Raw genomic sequence first — 19,586 nt, forward strand, 5'->3', positions numbered from 1 at the left:
CAACCTAAATATTTCTATTTACAATTTGGAAATAGCTAGACATATTATTTGATTTCTATGTGCTACTCTATATTTCCAAAGAAGAACTACACATGCTTATACACCATTAATTTAGTAGATGTAAAGAGCTTCAAATGGCAAGTAAGTGAATTCACCTTTCATCTCAAAGGATAATTTAAAATTAAAATTATAAAGAATTCAAGTAAAGCAAAAGAAGATTCATTGAAGTATTATTCAAATTATTGTAGCAACATACTTCAATTGTCAATATCAAAAATATAAAAGTATAGATAATATAAATACTTCAAAGATAGTCAATTATGGAAAAAAAAAAAAAAAAAACTCAATACATGATTTAAAGAGAAAGAATATAACATCTACATCAATTTCTACTATTGCTACTATAATAATAAATAAGATAGATAAATGTGATGCAAACATTGTCCAACATTATAAAACAAAAAAATAGAGTTCAACAACAAAGTTGATTATATAATAGATCTTTCAATATAGAAAGAAGTTTTAACTATTCTATTTTTAAAATATAAGATATATTAGTAGGATAGGATAATATTTTTAATAAATTAAATAAAAGAAAAAATATTGATAAAATTACTATTTTGGACATGACAAATACATAAAAAATAAGAAAGATAATATTTGGCATAGTTATCACAACAATACATTTAAAAGAGGATCAAAAGACATCAACATTGAATCAAATACAGAAGACTTCACCAAAGAATAATGAATTAAAAGATATTACATGTGCAACAAAAAGAAGTACAACAAATAATAGACAGAGAGACTTCCATCAATACAAATAATTCAAATACAAGAGATCGTACATAATATTTATAATTATAATACTACACTAAATAGACTATAATAAAGCAAGAAATGAGAATGATATACAAAATTAAATAATGAATACAAGATGAATAAAGTCAAGTATCACAAAGTTATTAGCAAAAAAAAAATGATCTTAAAATGGTGAAAAAAACATAGTAAAGAAGTAACAACATCAGTTTAAGAAGAAGTTCTAAATTTTTCTTACTATTGGTTAAAAAGAATTTATCTTCTTAACAAAATTCTTTCAACTTCAACTTAGTTTTTACAACTTCTATTTACTTAGATAAATTTCAAATCCACTAAAACTTGTCTTTAGATTTTTAATTAATTTTTTAGTAGATTCTAATTTTTTTTAAAACTACCTACAGATTAGATATATTTCTTTTAAATTACTTTTGTATTTTATTTCTCTATGAAGTCTTTAAAATGTTTGGTCCTTCCAACACAATTTGTAGAAACTAACAATGCTTGGGCTTATTTTGATAGTAACCACAATTTTGTTTTTATGCCAATATAATCAAATCAAAAAATTGATTATTGGGTGATTTAATAATATCTTATTCCATTCAACATAATGCAATAATACACTATTTTGTGCAAATGCCAAATTACTAATATATATTCTAAACAATCTTATCATGACTTCAATACCATTCCTATAGTTGTTTCAAAAATATTTAAAATGTTTGTCAAAACTAAAATTGTCTTCTAATTCAAACCATGTTTTAAAATGTGATTTTCTAAACTACAATTATTTTCCAATTAGGTGTGGATTGTGTCTACAAATTAATCATACAATGAGATTACAAATGTTTCCATGACTTCAAACAAAAACATTTTATCAGATTTCAGCTAAAACACAACTGACACATCTTGGCAATAAATGGGCAGCATTCTCCTCTCAGCAACAGATATTGGGATAAAAGAAAGCGTGGCAAATCCGAAAAGCAACACCAAAGCAAAGGTTGACAAAGATGGATTCATGTTGGTAAAACATCAAAGGAAGCAAGGGGGCTCTACACACACCATGGAGGTACTCTGAGACTGCACACACCATGCCCACACACAGGTGGTTGCCAAAGCTGTATGCCAATGAGGCTAACGAACAATATGTCAACGGTAACTTCCACTGATAAAATGACAGCGCTAAGGTTTGTAGCAGTGCAAGAAGCGGCTCATTATCCTACTGCTACAAAAAAAAAACCGTGAGAGGGACACAAAATACAGGAAGTAGTTTTCTTGTGATATGGACCAAGGCAAGGTCACTCACAGCATTACACCCCGACATGCACCAAGATCAAAATCACGTGAATGCGCTATACAATAAAAATCACAATCAAAAATTGAAAAAGTACAATCACGAAGATGACACGAGTCCACGTAACAAACCACAAAAAACATCACTACACACAAAAACTAGTTTCCGAAGAAAGAACAAATGTGTGCACGCTGAGCTCTCTATCCCAAATGAAACAAAGAGAGCAGAAATTGAAAACGGCATAAGCAGAGTGTGTTCTACAGGAGACTGAATAAATTTATTGTGCGAAGAATACATAGCCCAATTGGGCCCTCATAGTCTTTCAAGGCCCACTTCTTGGTTGACTCCAGGGGACCTTGGAAAAAAGACTATCACCGCCACTCACGCATATTGTTCATGCAGCTGCGGTATCTAAATTATTCAACCCGGTCCATCGATAGACTCACTGTATAAGAGACTTCCTAGTCTAGAACTAATGGACTTCATACACAATGGACGACCTTCAACCTCGCCTCGTGTTGGACTTCAATCTCACCTCGTCAGTGAAGTCTTGCTTTATTCAGTTAACTACCGCCGTGGCAGCAGGACAACGCACGGCCCACCTTTATTGTCTCTGAATACAATAACCGATTCTTCTTGGACTTTCGATCGCCCCATGTGCCACATCAGTGCTCAATTTGTAAAGATCCTCACTATCCTCGCATTGATCTAACGAACAATAATCAACACTCCAGAAGCCACCAGGAGACGCTCACCACACCGTCGACACACTCGCAACTCTATCTAGACGTCTACATCGCGATTGTACAACTCCCAGTAACAAGTGCAAGTCCTGGAAGGACTGACACAGAGAAATAATACTTCGATCGACCTATTCACCAGCTCAATGTTCTACACCGAGGTTTAACTTGACTGTGGCAGTCGTCACGAGGGCGCAGTTAATTGTTCTACTTGATCCACACACCCTTGGAGGGAATTTCGTTTTGGACCACAAACAGAAGGTAGTATGCGGGAGGGGCAATGGTATTTTCGGGGACTGCGGTCACCTGCACTGCTCAGCCATTGCCCGCCTTGGTAGGCAACATCGTCTTCAGTTTCATTTGCCTTTGACCCTGCGCAAAGGAGTGCGTCACGTAGGGAGCGCTGTTCATGTTCACCTCCACTACGCCCACTCTTTGGCCCATAGCGAAGTTCACGACGAACACCTGCTTATATTTGATCCGATTGAGATATCCTTGGATGGTAGGCCTTACACCATTGAATCTGAGCATCATCATCAAACAGTCCGTCAAGTTAGCTAAACGTGCACGCTGCAATCATTTTGCATAACCGGACAATGAATGAGAAAGGATAATAAACAAATGTGGAACGTTGAGATCAGAGACTCACCCTGCACCCAAGTAAGGAGGAGAGAACGCCTCAACTCGCAGCTTAGTAGGGTATTATCTATTGTACGTGTAGAACTGGTGGGTTTTGCTTCTGACTAGGAGCACTCTTTCGTCAGCCAGTAAGTTTGCAGTGGAATGATACATGCGGAGAATATTGGTCTTTGCATAGATCTGGAACTGCTTGGTCACGGGGTTGTAGTTCACTGGATTCAAGGCGGGGTTGTTGGCCTTTCCCCATCCCTGATAGCCGTTTTAGGCACCGTTGATGATCAAAATATCTCAGGTTGGCAAGTTGATCATGTCGCCCATAACACGCCGAATTGGCATATTCTGCACAGCCTAGACGGGGTTTTTGGAGCTAGCCACGATTGTCCCACAACTGAACGACATTGGGGCGTTCGCATTTCCAGTATTCGAGGCACCGGCGGCTGCACCTCCACATACCATAATCTGTGCAAACTCGAAACCTATCTGCCATGTCAAGGGAAGCATGACAGCAGATCCAGCAAAAAGATAGTTACGGGGGTTTCCAAGAATTTGAGGATATCCCTTCACGACCTTGCCCGAGTTTCAGTTCAACTGCACGGAATTCCTGTTTGCAAAAACGAAAAGATCTCCGTTCGGCAACAGATACACAAATGGGTAAAGATTGTTATCTCCTCCCAGCATACCCAAGTTGTAGAAGCCTTCTCCGGCTCTCCTCTTGGGATAAAACTCGTAGGAAGGCGTGTTGCGTCCTCCTACAATGATCTGCTGAATACCAGAAGGCAAAAGCTGGTTAGAGGAATACCAACAGCCAGTTACAAGGTTCTCTTCGAGTTCAACCCAGTCACAATTACCTCCAGCGCCGCATGGTTGTAGGGTCCTGATTTTCCTGTTGCCCTCAAAATCACCTCCAGTCTGCACCATCCTTCCATTATTGAAGAACTGTCCCGATGAACACCATGTATCCGTGTACACATACAAAGGGCGGACCTGGTTGTTCCCTGGATTGAACATGATGGAATGCGCATAACAATCAACTTTAGAGATGCGCTCTGCAGGTTGGTTGCGGCAACGACCATTGAGGAGCTTGATGGCGGAGGGTCCTGTGTTGGTATGATCAAGCATGATGACTGTGTTCATGTGCGTGACCACAGTATGCATTGAGGATATACTCGCATTGTTGTTCAAGAGTGCTCAACTGCCCTGGGCCGCCACAAGGTATGCGCATGAGAACAGGCATTGCAGTGTTACCAAAACTACAAGAGTGGTTTTTGACAACCCTATTGTCCACGTCTCACCTGGAAAACTTTGAACTCAAGACTGAAATGCCACGTTAATCAAACAGAACTATCTTCTTCACCATAACAAACATATACTGAACAATGCATGCACGAACATTGATATCACTAATCAAGCAATAATTTAGATGAGATGGAACAAGATGATAACAAATTCGATCCTAACTCTATAACTACAACTTATAATCCAGTGACGGTATCGTTAATCATGAAAATCCTAGGTGCATGAAATTCGACACACATGCAGTCAGTGCTAAAGCATTGGGAAGCCCTCCTGCCTCTGCAAAGCTGGCCGAGTAGTGATGATCGGCAGGGCAATTGATCATTTGTAGTGCTGCCTTGTTGAAAGCCAAGTGAACGTTGCAACCCTCCCAGACAGCAGGGTCGATGGTGAGGCATCTGTTTTTAGCCATTCCTACACATGCGATGAGCTGTGGTAATATTGCAAAGTCAATTAGTGGACTATAGTGGCACTGGAGTTGTGAAATTTCACATAAACAATCTAACAGTACCTGTGGCTCATTCGGTTACCAATGTTAACGTTGTCGTTTGCATCTGTGTCGGTAAAGGGAGTTGACTTTGGTGAGACTAGGAAGTCATGGAGCCATCTGTTTGATTGCTAAAAATAGAGATTGTCACAGGAAGTCATGGAGCCATCTGTTTGATTGCTAAAAGCAGAGATTGTCACAGGAAGTCACTGAGCCATCTGATTGATTGCTAAAAGCAGAGATTGTCACAGCTCTCCTAATCTAATCCACAGATGCTCTAATCTCTTAACCATGGCAATAGACTTGTATCATATTACCTAACCCAAGAAATGATTCCTAAGATTATTTCAACTACGATGTTTAAGTCATAGATGAGAAGAAACATTGTTGTATGTTCTTTTTTGTCAAAGGATACAAATCAAACAATGTCTTATGGCTGATTGGAAATTACACATACAACATTCTACACAATTCCTTAGGCATGTAAGGTCAATATAATCATTTTTTTTTTTTGCAATAATAATTGTTTACTTTGTTGGTCATTCTTTTTTGTCAAAGGATACAAATCAAACAATGTCTTATGGCTGATTGGAAATCACACATATCCTAATTTTTTATTTTAATTTTAATTCAAGTGTATTTCATAGAAAATCTCATATATATAAAAATGGATATAATAAAAATAGTTGTCATATTTTTATAAATTCAAATTTTTATTTTAATTATGCTTTTATTTAGGTGTGATTATTTCATTAAAAATAGAAGTCTTTACTTTAATTAGGTTTATGCCAAAAAAATTGGTTGAATGATTTAAAGATTACAATCAATATAGACTATAATTCTTCAATTTCCATTTGTAATCTATTTTCAAGAAAAGATGGCCATAAGTAAGTCACAATTTGAATTACAAACTCTCTTTTAAGATGCAAATGCATATGAAAGTAGCAATCAAAATTTACATTGAATTTCTTCATAAAAGACCTTAAATAATTAAAAATTAGATTTAAACCAACCACATTGTGCTCTTATTGTAAGAAAATATGGCATTGGAATTGCAATTATTTAAAAAATATGTCTAAAGTTGCTGCAAATTCTATAGCTATTTTTTATAATAGCATGAAGTTAAAATTGACTTCAAAATCAAATATTTTTGAAGAAATATTTATTGCATTCTATGCACATATATTTCTCATACATACAAATTACTCGAAGAAGTCATTATAGTTTGGAGCGACAAAAGAAGAAAAATTATTTTTAAATACAAAAGCTATACACCACTTAGCAATAATTTACTAATTTTGAATCATTTTCATTTAATGAGAGTGAAGTTTATCTTAACAATGACACTACATTTTGTATATACAAATAAGGTGAGGTAGAAATCTATATGGTGAATGATCACACCATTTGGTTTACAATATACTTTATATCTTAAATATATAAAATAATCTATTTTTAATAAGTGACTACAATCAATAAGGTGGCAAAATCTTCTTAAAATATCAAATTTGTCACCTTCTAACTAGTGGCAATACTACTCTAGCTGAATGTCTCTAAGTCAACTTATATATGTTAGAAAAAATTGTAGTATATGTTTAATATATTAATGCTAATTCTTTTATCACACCAATTAGAGATACAATACACATGCTAATCAAATCATTCAACCGAGTCACACTTATCCACAAGATTGTCTTATGACATATTCAAATTTTGAATCCACATTAATAAGTTGAAGCTAGTATCTCTTTGTTTTAAAGCTTGTAATGATTTCTATCACAATCTACAGCTTGATGTCACTACATCTACTTGTGCATATACCAAGCTATGTCCTTTATGACAAATAAGTATATATAAAAGAACAACAAATATAATTTAAATAATTATACCTAACCTAGCTATGGCACAATATTATCAAAAATCACAAGCTCCATAATTTTATGTGGTTATTTTCTTTGAAATTACTAAATCCACCACTTTCAAGCCATACCCTAATTTCAATTCTTGATCTTTGCGCTTATTTAGATCTACTTCTAATATTGTAGCAAACTCCATCTCATAATATTATCCAGTATTGTCACTCAAAAAAAGGTGTCAAATAGACCGCTATTAAAAATTACTTCTTTAAGCTACCTCCCATTTGAGTTCACTTCACTACTTATGGAAAACATATCTACTTACATCATTGTTGATTATCACATATAGGTATAAATTAACTTAAAGTACTTATATAAAGTATTCTCATCATAAGAATTTTTATTAGTAAAGTGTCTTATAACATGAAATCAACATGTTTTTAAAGAAAAAAATCTACTAAAAAGATCCCCAAGTTAGCTATACTTTGAATTGCAGATAAATTTGAGCTAGTTCACTAAAAACTTAGTGCCTAAGTTGCAACTTCAACTTTCTTTGATTTTGGATAATAAATAATCTTCACTAACAACTATTCTTACTATATAATAAATTGCTTACTCTAAAAAAAATAAAAAATAAAAAAAATAAGTATAATTCAATCTTCAAAACACAAAATCTTCAATCTCACCTCGTCAGTGAAGTCTTGCTTTATTCAGTTAACTACCGCCGTGGCAGCAGGACAACGCACGGCCCACCTTTATTGTCTCTGAATACAATAACCGATTCTTCTTGGACTTTCGATCGCCCCATGTGCCACATCAGTGCTCAATTTGCAAAGATCCCCACTATCCTCGCATTGATCTAACGAACAATAATCAACACTCTAGAAGCCACCAGGAGACGCTCACCACACCGTCGACACACTCGTAACTCTATCTAGACGTCTACATCGCGATTGTACAACTCCCAGTAACAAGTGCAAGTCCTGGAAGGACTGACACAGAGAAATAATACTTCGATCGACCTATTCACCAGCTCAATGTTCTACACCGAGGTTTAACTTGACTGTGGCAGTCGTCACGAGGGCGCAGTTAATTGTTCTACTTGATCCACACACCCTTGGAGGGAATTTCGTTTTGGACCACAAACAGAAGGTAGTATGCGGGAGGGGCAATGGTATTTTCGGGGACTGCGGTCACCTGCACTGCTCAGCCATTGCCCGCCTTGGTAGGCAACATCGTCTTCAGTTTCATTTGCCTTTGACCCTGCGCAAAGGAGTGCGTCACGTAGGGAGCGCTGTTCATGTTCACCTCCACTACGCCCACTCTTTGGCCCATAGCGAAGTTCACGACGAACACCTGCTTATATTTGATCCGATTGAGATATCCTTGGATGGCAAGCCTTACACCATTGAATCTGAGCATCATCATCAAACAGTCCGTCAAGTTAGCTAAACGTGCACGCTGCAATCATTTTGCATAACCGGACAATGAATGAGAAAGGATAATAAACAAATGTGGAACGTTGAGATCAGAGACTCACCCTGCACCCAAGTAAGGAGGAGAGAACGCCTCAACTTGCAGCTTAGTAGGGTATTATCTATTGTACGTGTAGAACTGGTGGGTTTTGCTTCTGACTAGGAGCACTCTTTCGTCAGCCAGTAAGTTTGCAGTGGAATGATACATGCGGAGAATATTGGTCTTTGCATAGATCTGGAACTGCTTGGTCACGGGGTTGTAGTTCACTGGATTCAAGGCGGGGTTGTTGGCCTTTCCCCATCCCTGATAGCCGTTTTAGGCACCGTTGATGATCAAAATATCTCAGGTTGGCAAGTTGATCATGTCGCCCATAACACGCCGAATTGGCATATTCTGCACAGCCTAGACGGGGTTTTTGGAGCTAGCCACGATTGTCCCACAACTGAACGACATTGGGGCGTTCGCATTTCCAGTATTCGAGGCACCGGCGGCTGCACCTCCACATACCATAATCTGTGCAAACTCGAAACCTATCTGCCATGTCAAGGGAAGCATGACAGCAGATCCAGCAAAAAGATAGTTACGGGGGTTTCCAAGAATTTGAGGATATCCCTTCACGACCTTGCCCGAGTTTCAGTTCAACTGCACGGAATTCCTGTTTGCAAAAACGAAAAGATCTCCGTTCGGCAACAGATACACAAATGGGTAAAGATTGTTATCTCCTCCCAGCATACCCAAGTTGTAGAAGCCTTCTCCGGCTCTCCTCTTGGGATAAAACTCGTAGGAAGGCGTGTTGCGTCCTCCTACAATGATCTGCTGAATACCAGAAGGCAAAAGCTGGTTAGAGGAATACCAACAGCCAGTTACAAGGTTCTCTTCGAGTTCAACCCAGTCACAATTACCTCCAGCGCCGCATGGTTGTAGGGTCCTGATTTTCCTGTTGCCCTCAAAATCACCTCCAGTCTGCACCATCCTTCCATTATTGAAGAACTGTCCCGATGAACACCATGTATCCGTGTACACATACAAAGGGCGGACCTGGTTGTTCCCTGGATTGAACATGATGGAATGCGCATAACAATCAACTTTAGAGATGCGCTCTGCAGGTTGGTTGCGGCAACGACCATTGAGGAGCTTGATGGCGGAGGGTCCTGTGTTGGTATGATCAAGCATGATGACTGTGTTCATGTGCGTGACCACAGTATGCATTGAGGATATACTCGCATTGTTGTTCAAGAGTGCTCAACTGCCCTGGGCCGCCACAAGGTATGCGCATGAGAACAGGCATTGCAGTGTTACCAAAACTACAAGAGTGGTTTTTGACAACCCTATTGTCCACGTCTCACCTGGAAAACTTTGAACTCAAGACTGAAATGCCACGTTAATCAAACAGAACTATCTTCTTCACCATAACAAACATATACTGAACAATGCATGCACGAACATTGATATCACTAATCAAGCAATAATTTAGATGAGATGGAACAAGATGATAACAAATTCGATCCTAACTCTATAACTACAACTTATAATCCAGTGACGGTATCGTTAATCATGAAAATCCTAGGTGCATGAAATTCGACACACATGCAGTCAGTGCTAAAGCATTGGGAAGCCCTCCTGCCTCTGCAAAGCTGGCCGAGTAGTGATGATCGGCAGGGCAATTGATCATTTGTAGTGCTGCCTTGTTGAAAGCCAAGTGAACGTTGCAACCCTCCCAGACAGCAGGGTCGATGGTGAGGCATCTGTTTTTAGCCATTCCTACACATGCGATGAGCTGTGGTAATATTGCAAAGTCAATTAGTGGACTATAGTGGCACTGGAGTTGTGAAATTTCACATAAACAATCTAACAGTACCTGTGGCTCATTCGGTTACCAATGTTAACGTTGTCGTTTGCATCTGTGTCGGTAAAGGGAGTTGACTTTGGTGAGACTAGGAAGTCATGGAGCCATCTGTTTGATTGCTAAAAATAGAGATTGTCACAGGAAGTCATGGAGCCATCTGTTTGATTGCTAAAAGCAGAGATTGTCACAGGAAGTCACTGAGCCATCTGATTGATTGCTAAAAGCAGAGATTGTCACAGCTCTCCTAATCTAATCCACAGATGCTCTAATCTCTTAACCATGGCAATAGACTTGTATCATATTACCTAACCCAAGAAATGATTCCTAAGATTATTTCAACTACGATGTTTAAGTCATAGATGAGAAGAAACATTGTTGTATGTTCTTTTTTGTCAAAGGATACAAATCAAACAATGTCTTATGGCTGATTGGAAATTACACATACAACATTCTACACAATTCCTTAGGCATGTAAGGTCAATATAATCATTTTTTTTTTTTGCAATAATAATTGTTTACTTTGTTGGTCATTCTTTTTTGTCAAAGGATACAAATCAAACAATGTCTTATGGCTGATTGGAAATCACACATATCCTAATTTTTTATTTTAATTTTAATTCAAGTGTATTTCATAGAAAATCTCATATATATAAAAATGGATATAATAAAAATAGTTGTCATATTTTTATAAATTCAAATTTTTATTTTAATTATGCTTTTATTTAGGTGTGATTATTTCATTAAAAATAGAAGTCTTTACTTTAATTAGGTTTATGCCAAAAAAATTGGTTGAATGATTTAAAGATTACAATCAATATAGACTATAATTCTTCAATTTCCATTTGTAATCTATTTTCAAGAAAAGATGGCCATAAGTAAGTCACAATTTGAATTACAAACTCTCTTTTAAGATGCAAATGCATATGAAAGTAGCAATCAAAATTTACATTGAATTTCTTCATAAAAGACCTTAAATAATTAAAAATTAGATTTAAACCAACCACATTGTGCTCTTATTGTAAGAAAATATGGCATTGGAATTGCAATTATTTAAAAAATATGTCTAAAGTTGCTGCAAATTCTATAGCTATTTTTTATAATAGCATGAAGTTAAAATTGACTTCAAAATCAAATATTTTTGAAGAAATATTTATTGCATTCTATGCACATATATTTCTCATACATACAAATTACTCGAAGAAGTCATTATAGTTTGGAGCGACAAAAGAAGAAAAATTATTTTTAAATACAAAAGCTATACACCACTTAGCAATAATTTACTAATTTTGAATCATTTTCATTTAATGAGAGTGAAGTTTATCTTAACAATGACACTACATTTTGTATATACAAATAAGGTGAGGTAGAAATCTATATGGTGAATGATCACACCATTTGGTTTACAATATACTTTATATCTTAAATATATAAAATAATCTATTTTTAATAAGTGACTACAATCAATAAGGTGGCAAAATCTTCTTAAAATATCAAATTTGTCACCTTCTAACTAGTGGCAATACTACTCTAGCTGAATGTCTCTAAGTCAACTTATATATGTTAGAAAAAATTGTAGTATATGTTTAATATATTAATGCTAATTCTTTTATCACACCAATTAGAGATACAATACACATGCTAATCAAATCATTCAACCGAGTCACACTTATCCACAAGATTGTCTTATGACATATTCAAATTTTGAATCCACATTAATAAGTTGAAGCTAGTATCTCTTTGTTTTAAAGCTTGTAATGATTTCTATCACAATCTACAGCTTGATGTCACTACATCTACTTGTGCATATACCAAGCTATGTCCTTTATGACAAATAAGTATATATAAAAGAACAACAAATATAATTTAAATAATTATACCTAACCTAGCTATGGCACAATATTATCAAAAATCACAAGCTCCATAATTTTATGTGGTTATTTTCTTTGAAATTACTAAATCCACCACTTTCAAGCCATACCCTAATTTCAATTCTTGATCTTTGCGCTTATTTAGATCTACTTCTAATATTGTAGCAAACTCCATCTCATAATATTATCCAGTATTGTCACTCAAAAAAAGGTGTCAAATAGACCGCTATTAAAAATTACTTCTTTAAGCTACCTCCCATTTGAGTTCACTTCACTACTTATGGAAAACATATCTACTTACATCATTGTTGATTATCACATATAGGTATAAATTAACTTAAAGTACTTATATAAAGTATTCTCATCATAAGAATTTTTATTAGTAAAGTGTCTTATAACATGAAATCAACATGTTTTTAAAGAAAAAAATCTACTAAAAAGATCCCCAAGTTAGCTATACTTTGAATTGCAGATAAATTTGAGCTAGTTCACTAAAAACTTAGTGCCTAAGTTGCAACTTCAACTTTCTTTGATTTTGGATAATAAATAATCTTCACTAACAACTATTCTTACTATATAATAAATTGCTTACTCTAAAAAAAATAAAAAATAAAAAAAATAAGTATAATTCAATCTTCAAAACACAAAATCTTCAATCTCACCTCGTCAGTGAAGTCTTGCTTTATTCAGTTAACTACCGCCGTGGCAGCAGGACAACGCACGGCCCACCTTTATTGTCTCTGAATACAATAACCGATTCTTCTTGGACTTTCGATCGCCCCATGTGCCACATCAGTGCTCAATTTGCAAAGATCCCCACTATCCTCGCATTGATCTAACGAACAATAATCAACACTCCAGAAGCCACCAGGAGACGCTCACCACACCGTCGACACACTCGTAACTCTATCTAGACGTCTACATCGCGATTGTACAACTCCCAGTAACAAGTGCAAGTCCTGGAAGGACTGACACAGAGAAATAATACTTCGATCGACCTATTCACCAGCTCAATGTTCTACACCGAGGTTTAACTTGACTGTGGCAGTCGTCACGAGGGCGCAGTTAATTGTTCTACTTGATCCACACACCCTTGGAGGGAATTTCGTTTTGGACCACAAACAGAAGGTAGTATGCGGGAGGGGCAATGGTATTTTCGGGGACTGCGGTCACCTGCACTGCTCAGCCATTGCCCGCCTTGGTAGGCAACATCGTCTTCAGTTTCATTTGCCTTTGACCCTGCGCAAAGGAGTGCGTCACGTAGGGAGCGCTGTTCATGTTCACCTCCACTACGCCCACTCTTTGGCCCATAGCGAAGTTCACGACGAACACCTGCTTATATTTGATCCGATTGAGATATCCTTGGATGGCAAGCCTTACACCATTGAATCTGAGCATCATCATCAAACAGTCCGTCAAGTTAGCTAAACGTGCACGCTGCAATCATTTTGCATAACCGGACAATGAATGAGAAAGGATAATAAACAAATGTGGAACGTTGAGATCAGAGACTCACCCTGCACCCAAGTAAGGAGGAGAGAACGCCTCAACTTGCAGCTTAGTAGGGTATTATCTATTGTACGTGTAGAACTGGTGGGTTTTGCTTCTGACTAGGAGCACTCTTTCGTCAGCCAGTAAGTTTGCAGTGGAATGATACATGCGGAGAATATTGGTCTTTGCATAGATCTGGAACTGCTTGGTCACGGGGTTGTAGTTCACTGGATTCAAGGCGGGGTTGTTGGCCTTTCCCCATCCCTGATAGCCGTTTTAGGCACCGTTGATGATCAAAATATCTCAGGTTGGCAAGTTGATCATGTCGCCCATAACACGCCGAATTGGCATATTCTGCACAGCCTAGACGGGGTTTTTGGAGCTAGCCACGATTGTCCCACAACTGAACGACATTGGGGCGTTCGCATTTCCAGTATTCGAGGCACCGGCGGCTGCACCTCCACATACCATAATCTGTGCAAACTCGAAACCTATCTGCCATGTCAAGGGAAGCATGACAGCAGATCCAGCAAAAAGATAGTTACGGGGGTTTCCAAGAATTTGAGGATATCCCTTCACGACCTTGCCCGAGTTTCAGTTCAACTGCACGGAATTCCTGTTTGCAAAAACGAAAAGATCTCCGTTCGGCAACAGATACACAAATGGGTAAAGATTGTTATCTCCTCCCAGCATACCCAAGTTGTAGAAGCCTTCTCCGGCTCTCCTCTTGGGATAAAACTCGTAGGAAGGCGTGTTGCGTCCTCCTACAATGATCTGCTGAATACCAGAAGGCAAAAGCTGGTTAGAGGAATACCAACAGCCAGTTACAAGGTTCTCTTCGAGTTCAACCCAGTCACAATTACCTCCAGCGCCGCATGGTTGTAGGGTCCTGATTTTCCTGTTGCCCTCAAAATCACCTCCAGTCTGCACCATCCTTCCATTATTGAAGAACTGTCCCGATGAACACCATGTATCCGTGTACACATACAAAGGGCGGACCTGGTTGTTCCCTGGATTGAACATGATGGAATGCGCATAACAATCAACTTTAGAGATGCGCTCTGCAGGTTGGTTGCGGCAACGACCATTGAGGAGCTTGATGGCGGAGGGTCCTGTGTTGGTATGATCAAGCATGATGACTGTGTTCATGTGCGTGACCACAGTATGCATTGAGGATATACTCGCATTGTTGTTCAAGAGTGCTCAACTGCCCTGGGCCGCCACAAGGTATGCGCATGAGAACAGGCATTGCAGTGTTACCAAAACTACAAGAGTGGTTTTTGACAACCCTATTGTCCACGTCTCACCTGGAAAACTTTGAACTCAAGACTGAAATGCCACGTTAATCAAACAGAACTATCTTCTTCACCATAACAAACATATACTGAACAATGCATGCACGAACATTGATATCACTAATCAAGCAATAATTTAGATGAGATGGAACAAGATGATAACAAATTCGATCCTAACTCTATAACTACAACTTATAATCCAGTGACGGTATCGTTAATCATGAAAATCCTAGGTGCATGAAATTCGACACACATGCAGTCAGTGCTAAAGCATTGGGAAGCCCTCCTGCCTCTGCAAAGCTGGCCGAGTAGTGATGATCGGCAGGGCAATTGATCATTTGTAGTGCTGCCTTGTTGAAAGCCAAGTGAACGTTGCAACCCTCCCAGACAGCAGGGTCGATGGTGAGGCATCTGTTTTTAGCCATTCCTACACATGCGATGAGCTGTGGTAATATTGCAAAGTCAATTAGTGGACTATAGTGGCACTGGAGTTGTGAAATTTCACATAAACAATCTAACAGTACCTGTGGCTCATTCGGTTACCAATGTTAACGTTGTCGTTTGCATCTGTGTCGGTAAAGGGAGTTGACTTTGGTGAGACTAGGAAGTCATGGAGCCATCTGTTTGATTGCTAAAAATAGAGATTGTCACAGGAAGTCATGGAGCCATCTGTTTGATTGCTAAAAGCAGAGATTGTCACAGGAAGTCACTGAGCCATCTGATTGATTGCTAAAAGCAGAGATTGTCACAGCTCTCCTAATCTAATCCACAGATGCTCTAATCTCTTAACCATGGCAATAGACTTGTATCATATTACCTAACCCAAGAAATGATTCCTAAGATTATTTCAACTACGATGTTTAAGTCATAGATGAGAAGAAACATTGTTGTATGTTCTTTTTTGTCAAAGGATACAAATCAAACAATGTCTTATGGCTGATTGGAAATTACACATACAACATTCTACACAATTCCTTAGGCATGTAAGGTCAATATAATCATTTTTTTTTTTTGCAATAATAATTGTTTACTTTGTTGGTCATTCTTTTTTGTCAAAGGATACAAATCAAACAATGTCTTATGGCTGATTGGAAATCACACATATCCTAATTTTTTATTTTAATTTTAATTCAAGTGTATTTCATAGAAAATCTCATATATATAAAAATGGATATAATAAAAATAGTTGTCATATTTTTATAAATTCAAATTTTTATTTTAATTATGCTTTTATTTAGGTGTGATTATTTCATTAAAAATAGAAGTCTTTACTTTAATTAGGTTTATGCCAAAAAAATTGGTTGAATGATTTAAAGATTACAATCAATATAGACTATAATTCTTCAATTTCCATTTGTAATCTATTTTCAAGAAAAGATGGCCATAAGTAAGTCACAATTTGAATTACAAACTCTCTTTTAAGATGCAAATGCATATGAAAGTAGCAATCAAAATTTACATTGAATTTCTTCATAAAAGACCTTAAATAATTAAAAATTAGATTTAAACCAACCACATTGTGCTCTTATTGTAAGAAAATATGGCATTGGAATTGCAATTATTTAAAAAATATGTCTAAAGTTGCTGCAAATTCTATAGCTATTTTTTATAATAGCATGAAGTTAAAATTGACTTCAAAATCAAATATTTTTGAAGAAATATTTATTGCATTCTATGCACATATATTTCTCATACATACAAATTACTCGAAGAAGTCATTATAGTTTGGAGCGACAAAAGAAGAAAAATTATTTTTAAATACAAAAGCTATACACCACTTAGCAATAATTTACTAATTTTGAATCATTTTCATTTAATGAGAGTGAAGTTTATCTTAACAATGACACTACATTTTGTATATACAAATAAGGTGAGGTAGAAATCTATATGGTGAATGATCACACCATTTGGTTTACAATATACTTTATATCTTAAATATATAAAATAATCTATTTTTAATAAGTGACTACAATCAATAAGGTGGCAAAATCTTCTTAAAATATCAAATTTGTCACCTTCTAACTAGTGGCAATACTACTCTAGCTGAATGTCTCTAAGTCAACTTATATATGTTAGAAAAAATTGTAGTATATGTTTAATATATTAATGCTAATTCTTTTATCACACCAATTAGAGATACAATACACATGCTAATCAAATCATTCAACCGAGTCACACTTATCCACAAGATTGTCTTATGACATATTCAAATTTTGAATCCACATTAATAAGTTGAAGCTAGTATCTCTTTGTTTTAAAGCTTGTAATGATTTCTATCACAATCTACAGCTTGATGTCACTACATCTACTTGTGCATATACCAAGCTATGTCCTTTATGACAAATAAGTATATATAAAAGAACAACAAATATAATTTAAATAATTATACCTAACCTAGCTATGGCACAATATTATCAAAAATCACAAGCTCCATAATTTTATGTGGTTATTTTCTTTGAAATTACTAAATCCACCACTTTCAAGCCATACCCTAATTTCAATTCTTGATCTTTGCGCTTATTTAGATCTACTTCTAATATTGTAGCAAACTCCATCTCATAATATTATCCAGTATTGTCACTCAAAAAAAGGTGTCAAATAGACCGCTATTAAAAATTACTTCTTTAAGCTACCTCCCATTTGAGTTCACTTCACTACTTATGGAAAACATATCTACTTACATCATTGTTGATTATCACATATAGGTATAAATTAACTTAAAGTACTTATATAAAGTATTCTCATCATAAGAATTTTTATTAGTAAAGTGTCTTATAACATGAAATCAACATGTTTTTAAAGAAAAAAATCTACTAAAAAGATCCCCAAGTTAGCTATACTTTGAATTGCAGATAAATTTGAGCTAGTTCACTAAAAACTTAGTGCCTAAGTTGCAACTTCAACTTTCTTTGATTTTGGATAATAAATAATCTTCACTAACAACTATTCTTACTATATAATAAATTGCTTACTCTAAAAAAAATAAAAAATAAAAAAAATAAGTATAATTCAATCTTCAAAACACAAAATCTTCAATCTCACCTCGTCAGTGAAGTCTTGCTTTATTCAGTTAACTACCGCCGTGGCAGCAGGACAACGCACGGCCCACCTTTATTGTCTCTGAATACAATAACCGATTCTTCTTGGACTTTCGATCGCCCCATGTGCCACATCAGTGCTCAATTTGCAAAGATCCCCACTATCCTCGCATTGATCTAACGAACAATAATCAACACTCCAGAAGCCACCAGGAGACGCTCACCACACCGTCGACACACTCGTAACTCTATCTAGACGTCTACATCGCGATTGTACAACTCCCAGTAACAAGTGCAAGTCCTGGAAGGACTGACACAGAGAAATAATACTTCGATCGACCTATTCACCAGCTCAATGTTCTACACCGAGGTTTAACTTGACTGTGGCAGTCGTCACGAGGGCGCAGTTAATTGTTCTACTTGATCCACACACCCTTGGAGGGAATTTCGTTTTGGACCACAAACAGAAGGTAGTATGCGGGAGGGGCAATGGTATTTTCGGGGACTGCGGTCACCTGCACTGCTCAGCCATTGCCCGCCTTGGTAGGCAACATCGTCTTCAGTTTCATTTGCCTTTGACCCTGCGCAAAGGAGTGCGTCACGTAGGGAGCGCTGTTCATGTTCACCTCCACTACGCCCACTCTTTGGCCCATAGCGAAGTTCACGACGAACACCTGCTTATATTTGATCCGATTGAGATATCCTTGGATGGCAAGCCTTACACCATTGAATCTGAGCATCATCATCAAACAGTCCGTCAAGTTAGCTAAACGTGCACGCTGCAATCATTTTGCATAACCGGACAATGAATGAGAAAGGATAATAAACAAATGTGGAACGTTGAGATCAGAGACTCACCCTGCACCCAAGTAAGGAGGAGAGAACGCCTCAACTTGCAGCTTAGTAGGGTATTATCTATTGTACGTGTAGAACTGGTGGGTTTTGCTTCTGACTAGGAGCACTCTTTCGTCAGCCAGTAAGTTTGCAGTGGAATGATACATGCGGAGAATATTGGTCTTTGCATAGATCTGGAACTGCTTGGTCACGGGGTTGTAGTTCACTGGATTCAAGGCGGGGTTGTTGGCCTTTCCCCATCCCTGATAGCCGTTTTAGGCACCGTTGATGATCAAAATATCTCAGGTTGGCAAGTTGATCATGTCGCCCATAACACGCCGAATTGGCATATTCTGCACAGCCTAGACGGGGTTTTTGGAGCTAGCCACGATTGTCCCACAACTGAACGACATTGGGGCGTTCGCATTTCCAGTATTCGAGGCACCGGCGGCTGCACCTCCACATACCATAATCTGTGCAAACTCGAAACCTATCTGCCATGTCAAGGGAAGCATGACAGCAGATCCAGCAAAAAGATAGTTACGGGGGTTTCCAAGAATTTGAGGATATCCCTTCACGACCTTGCCCGAGTTTCAGTTCAACTGCACGGAAT

The 19,586-nt window shown here is 37.2% G+C and overlaps 2 protein-coding genes across 6 annotated transcripts; both read right to left on the reverse strand.

The window, feature by feature from the left end:
• Positions 1 to 2,363: 2,363 nt before the first annotated feature.
• LOC112285624 (aldehyde oxidase GLOX) lies at positions 2,364 to 9,238 on the reverse strand. 2 transcript variants are annotated; one of them, XM_090252478.1, is made up of 3 exons: positions 8,666 to 9,238; positions 3,500 to 8,539; positions 2,364 to 3,373 (listed from the first exon to the last, which is right to left on the reverse strand). In XM_090252478.1, exon 2 carries the CDS (start codon positions 4,642 to 4,644, stop codon positions 4,069 to 4,071), a length of 576 nt encoding a protein of 191 aa, XP_090108604.1. In that variant the 5' UTR covers positions 4,645 to 8,539; positions 8,666 to 9,238; the 3' UTR covers positions 2,364 to 3,373; positions 3,500 to 4,068. The 2 variants fall into 2 exon arrangements, with proteins under 2 accessions (XP_090108604.1, XP_073391791.1); XM_073535690.2 differs by lacking the exon at positions 2,364 to 3,373 and having other exon boundaries at positions 4,108 to 4,248; positions 4,338 to 8,539.
• Positions 9,239 to 9,273: 35 nt separating this feature from the next.
• Positions 9,274 to 19,570, reverse strand: LOC112285655 (aldehyde oxidase GLOX). 4 transcript variants are annotated; one of them, XM_073535695.2, is made up of 4 exons: positions 18,998 to 19,570; positions 18,655 to 18,871; positions 13,832 to 18,300; positions 12,981 to 13,705 (listed from the first exon to the last, which is right to left on the reverse strand). In XM_073535695.2, exon 3 carries the CDS (start codon positions 14,974 to 14,976, stop codon positions 14,401 to 14,403), a length of 576 nt encoding a protein of 191 aa, XP_073391796.1. In that variant the 5' UTR covers positions 14,977 to 18,300; positions 18,655 to 18,871; positions 18,998 to 19,570; the 3' UTR covers positions 12,981 to 13,705; positions 13,832 to 14,400. The 4 variants fall into 4 exon arrangements, with proteins under 4 accessions (XP_090108603.1, XP_073391796.1, XP_090108602.1 ...); XM_090252476.1 differs by having other exon boundaries at positions 12,981 to 13,134; positions 13,489 to 13,705; positions 13,832 to 18,871; XM_090252477.1 differs by lacking the exons at positions 18,655 to 18,871; positions 18,998 to 19,570 and adding an exon at positions 9,274 to 9,414 and having other exon boundaries at positions 9,504 to 13,705; positions 13,832 to 14,404.
• Positions 19,571 to 19,586: the final 16 nt, after the last annotated feature.

This window comes from Physcomitrium patens, chromosome 8, assembly GCF_059467195.1.
Source record: "Physcomitrium patens ecotype Gransden chromosome 8, ASM5946719v1, whole genome shotgun sequence".
Lineage (NCBI taxonomy): Eukaryota > Viridiplantae > Streptophyta > Bryopsida > Funariales > Funariaceae > Physcomitrium > Physcomitrium patens.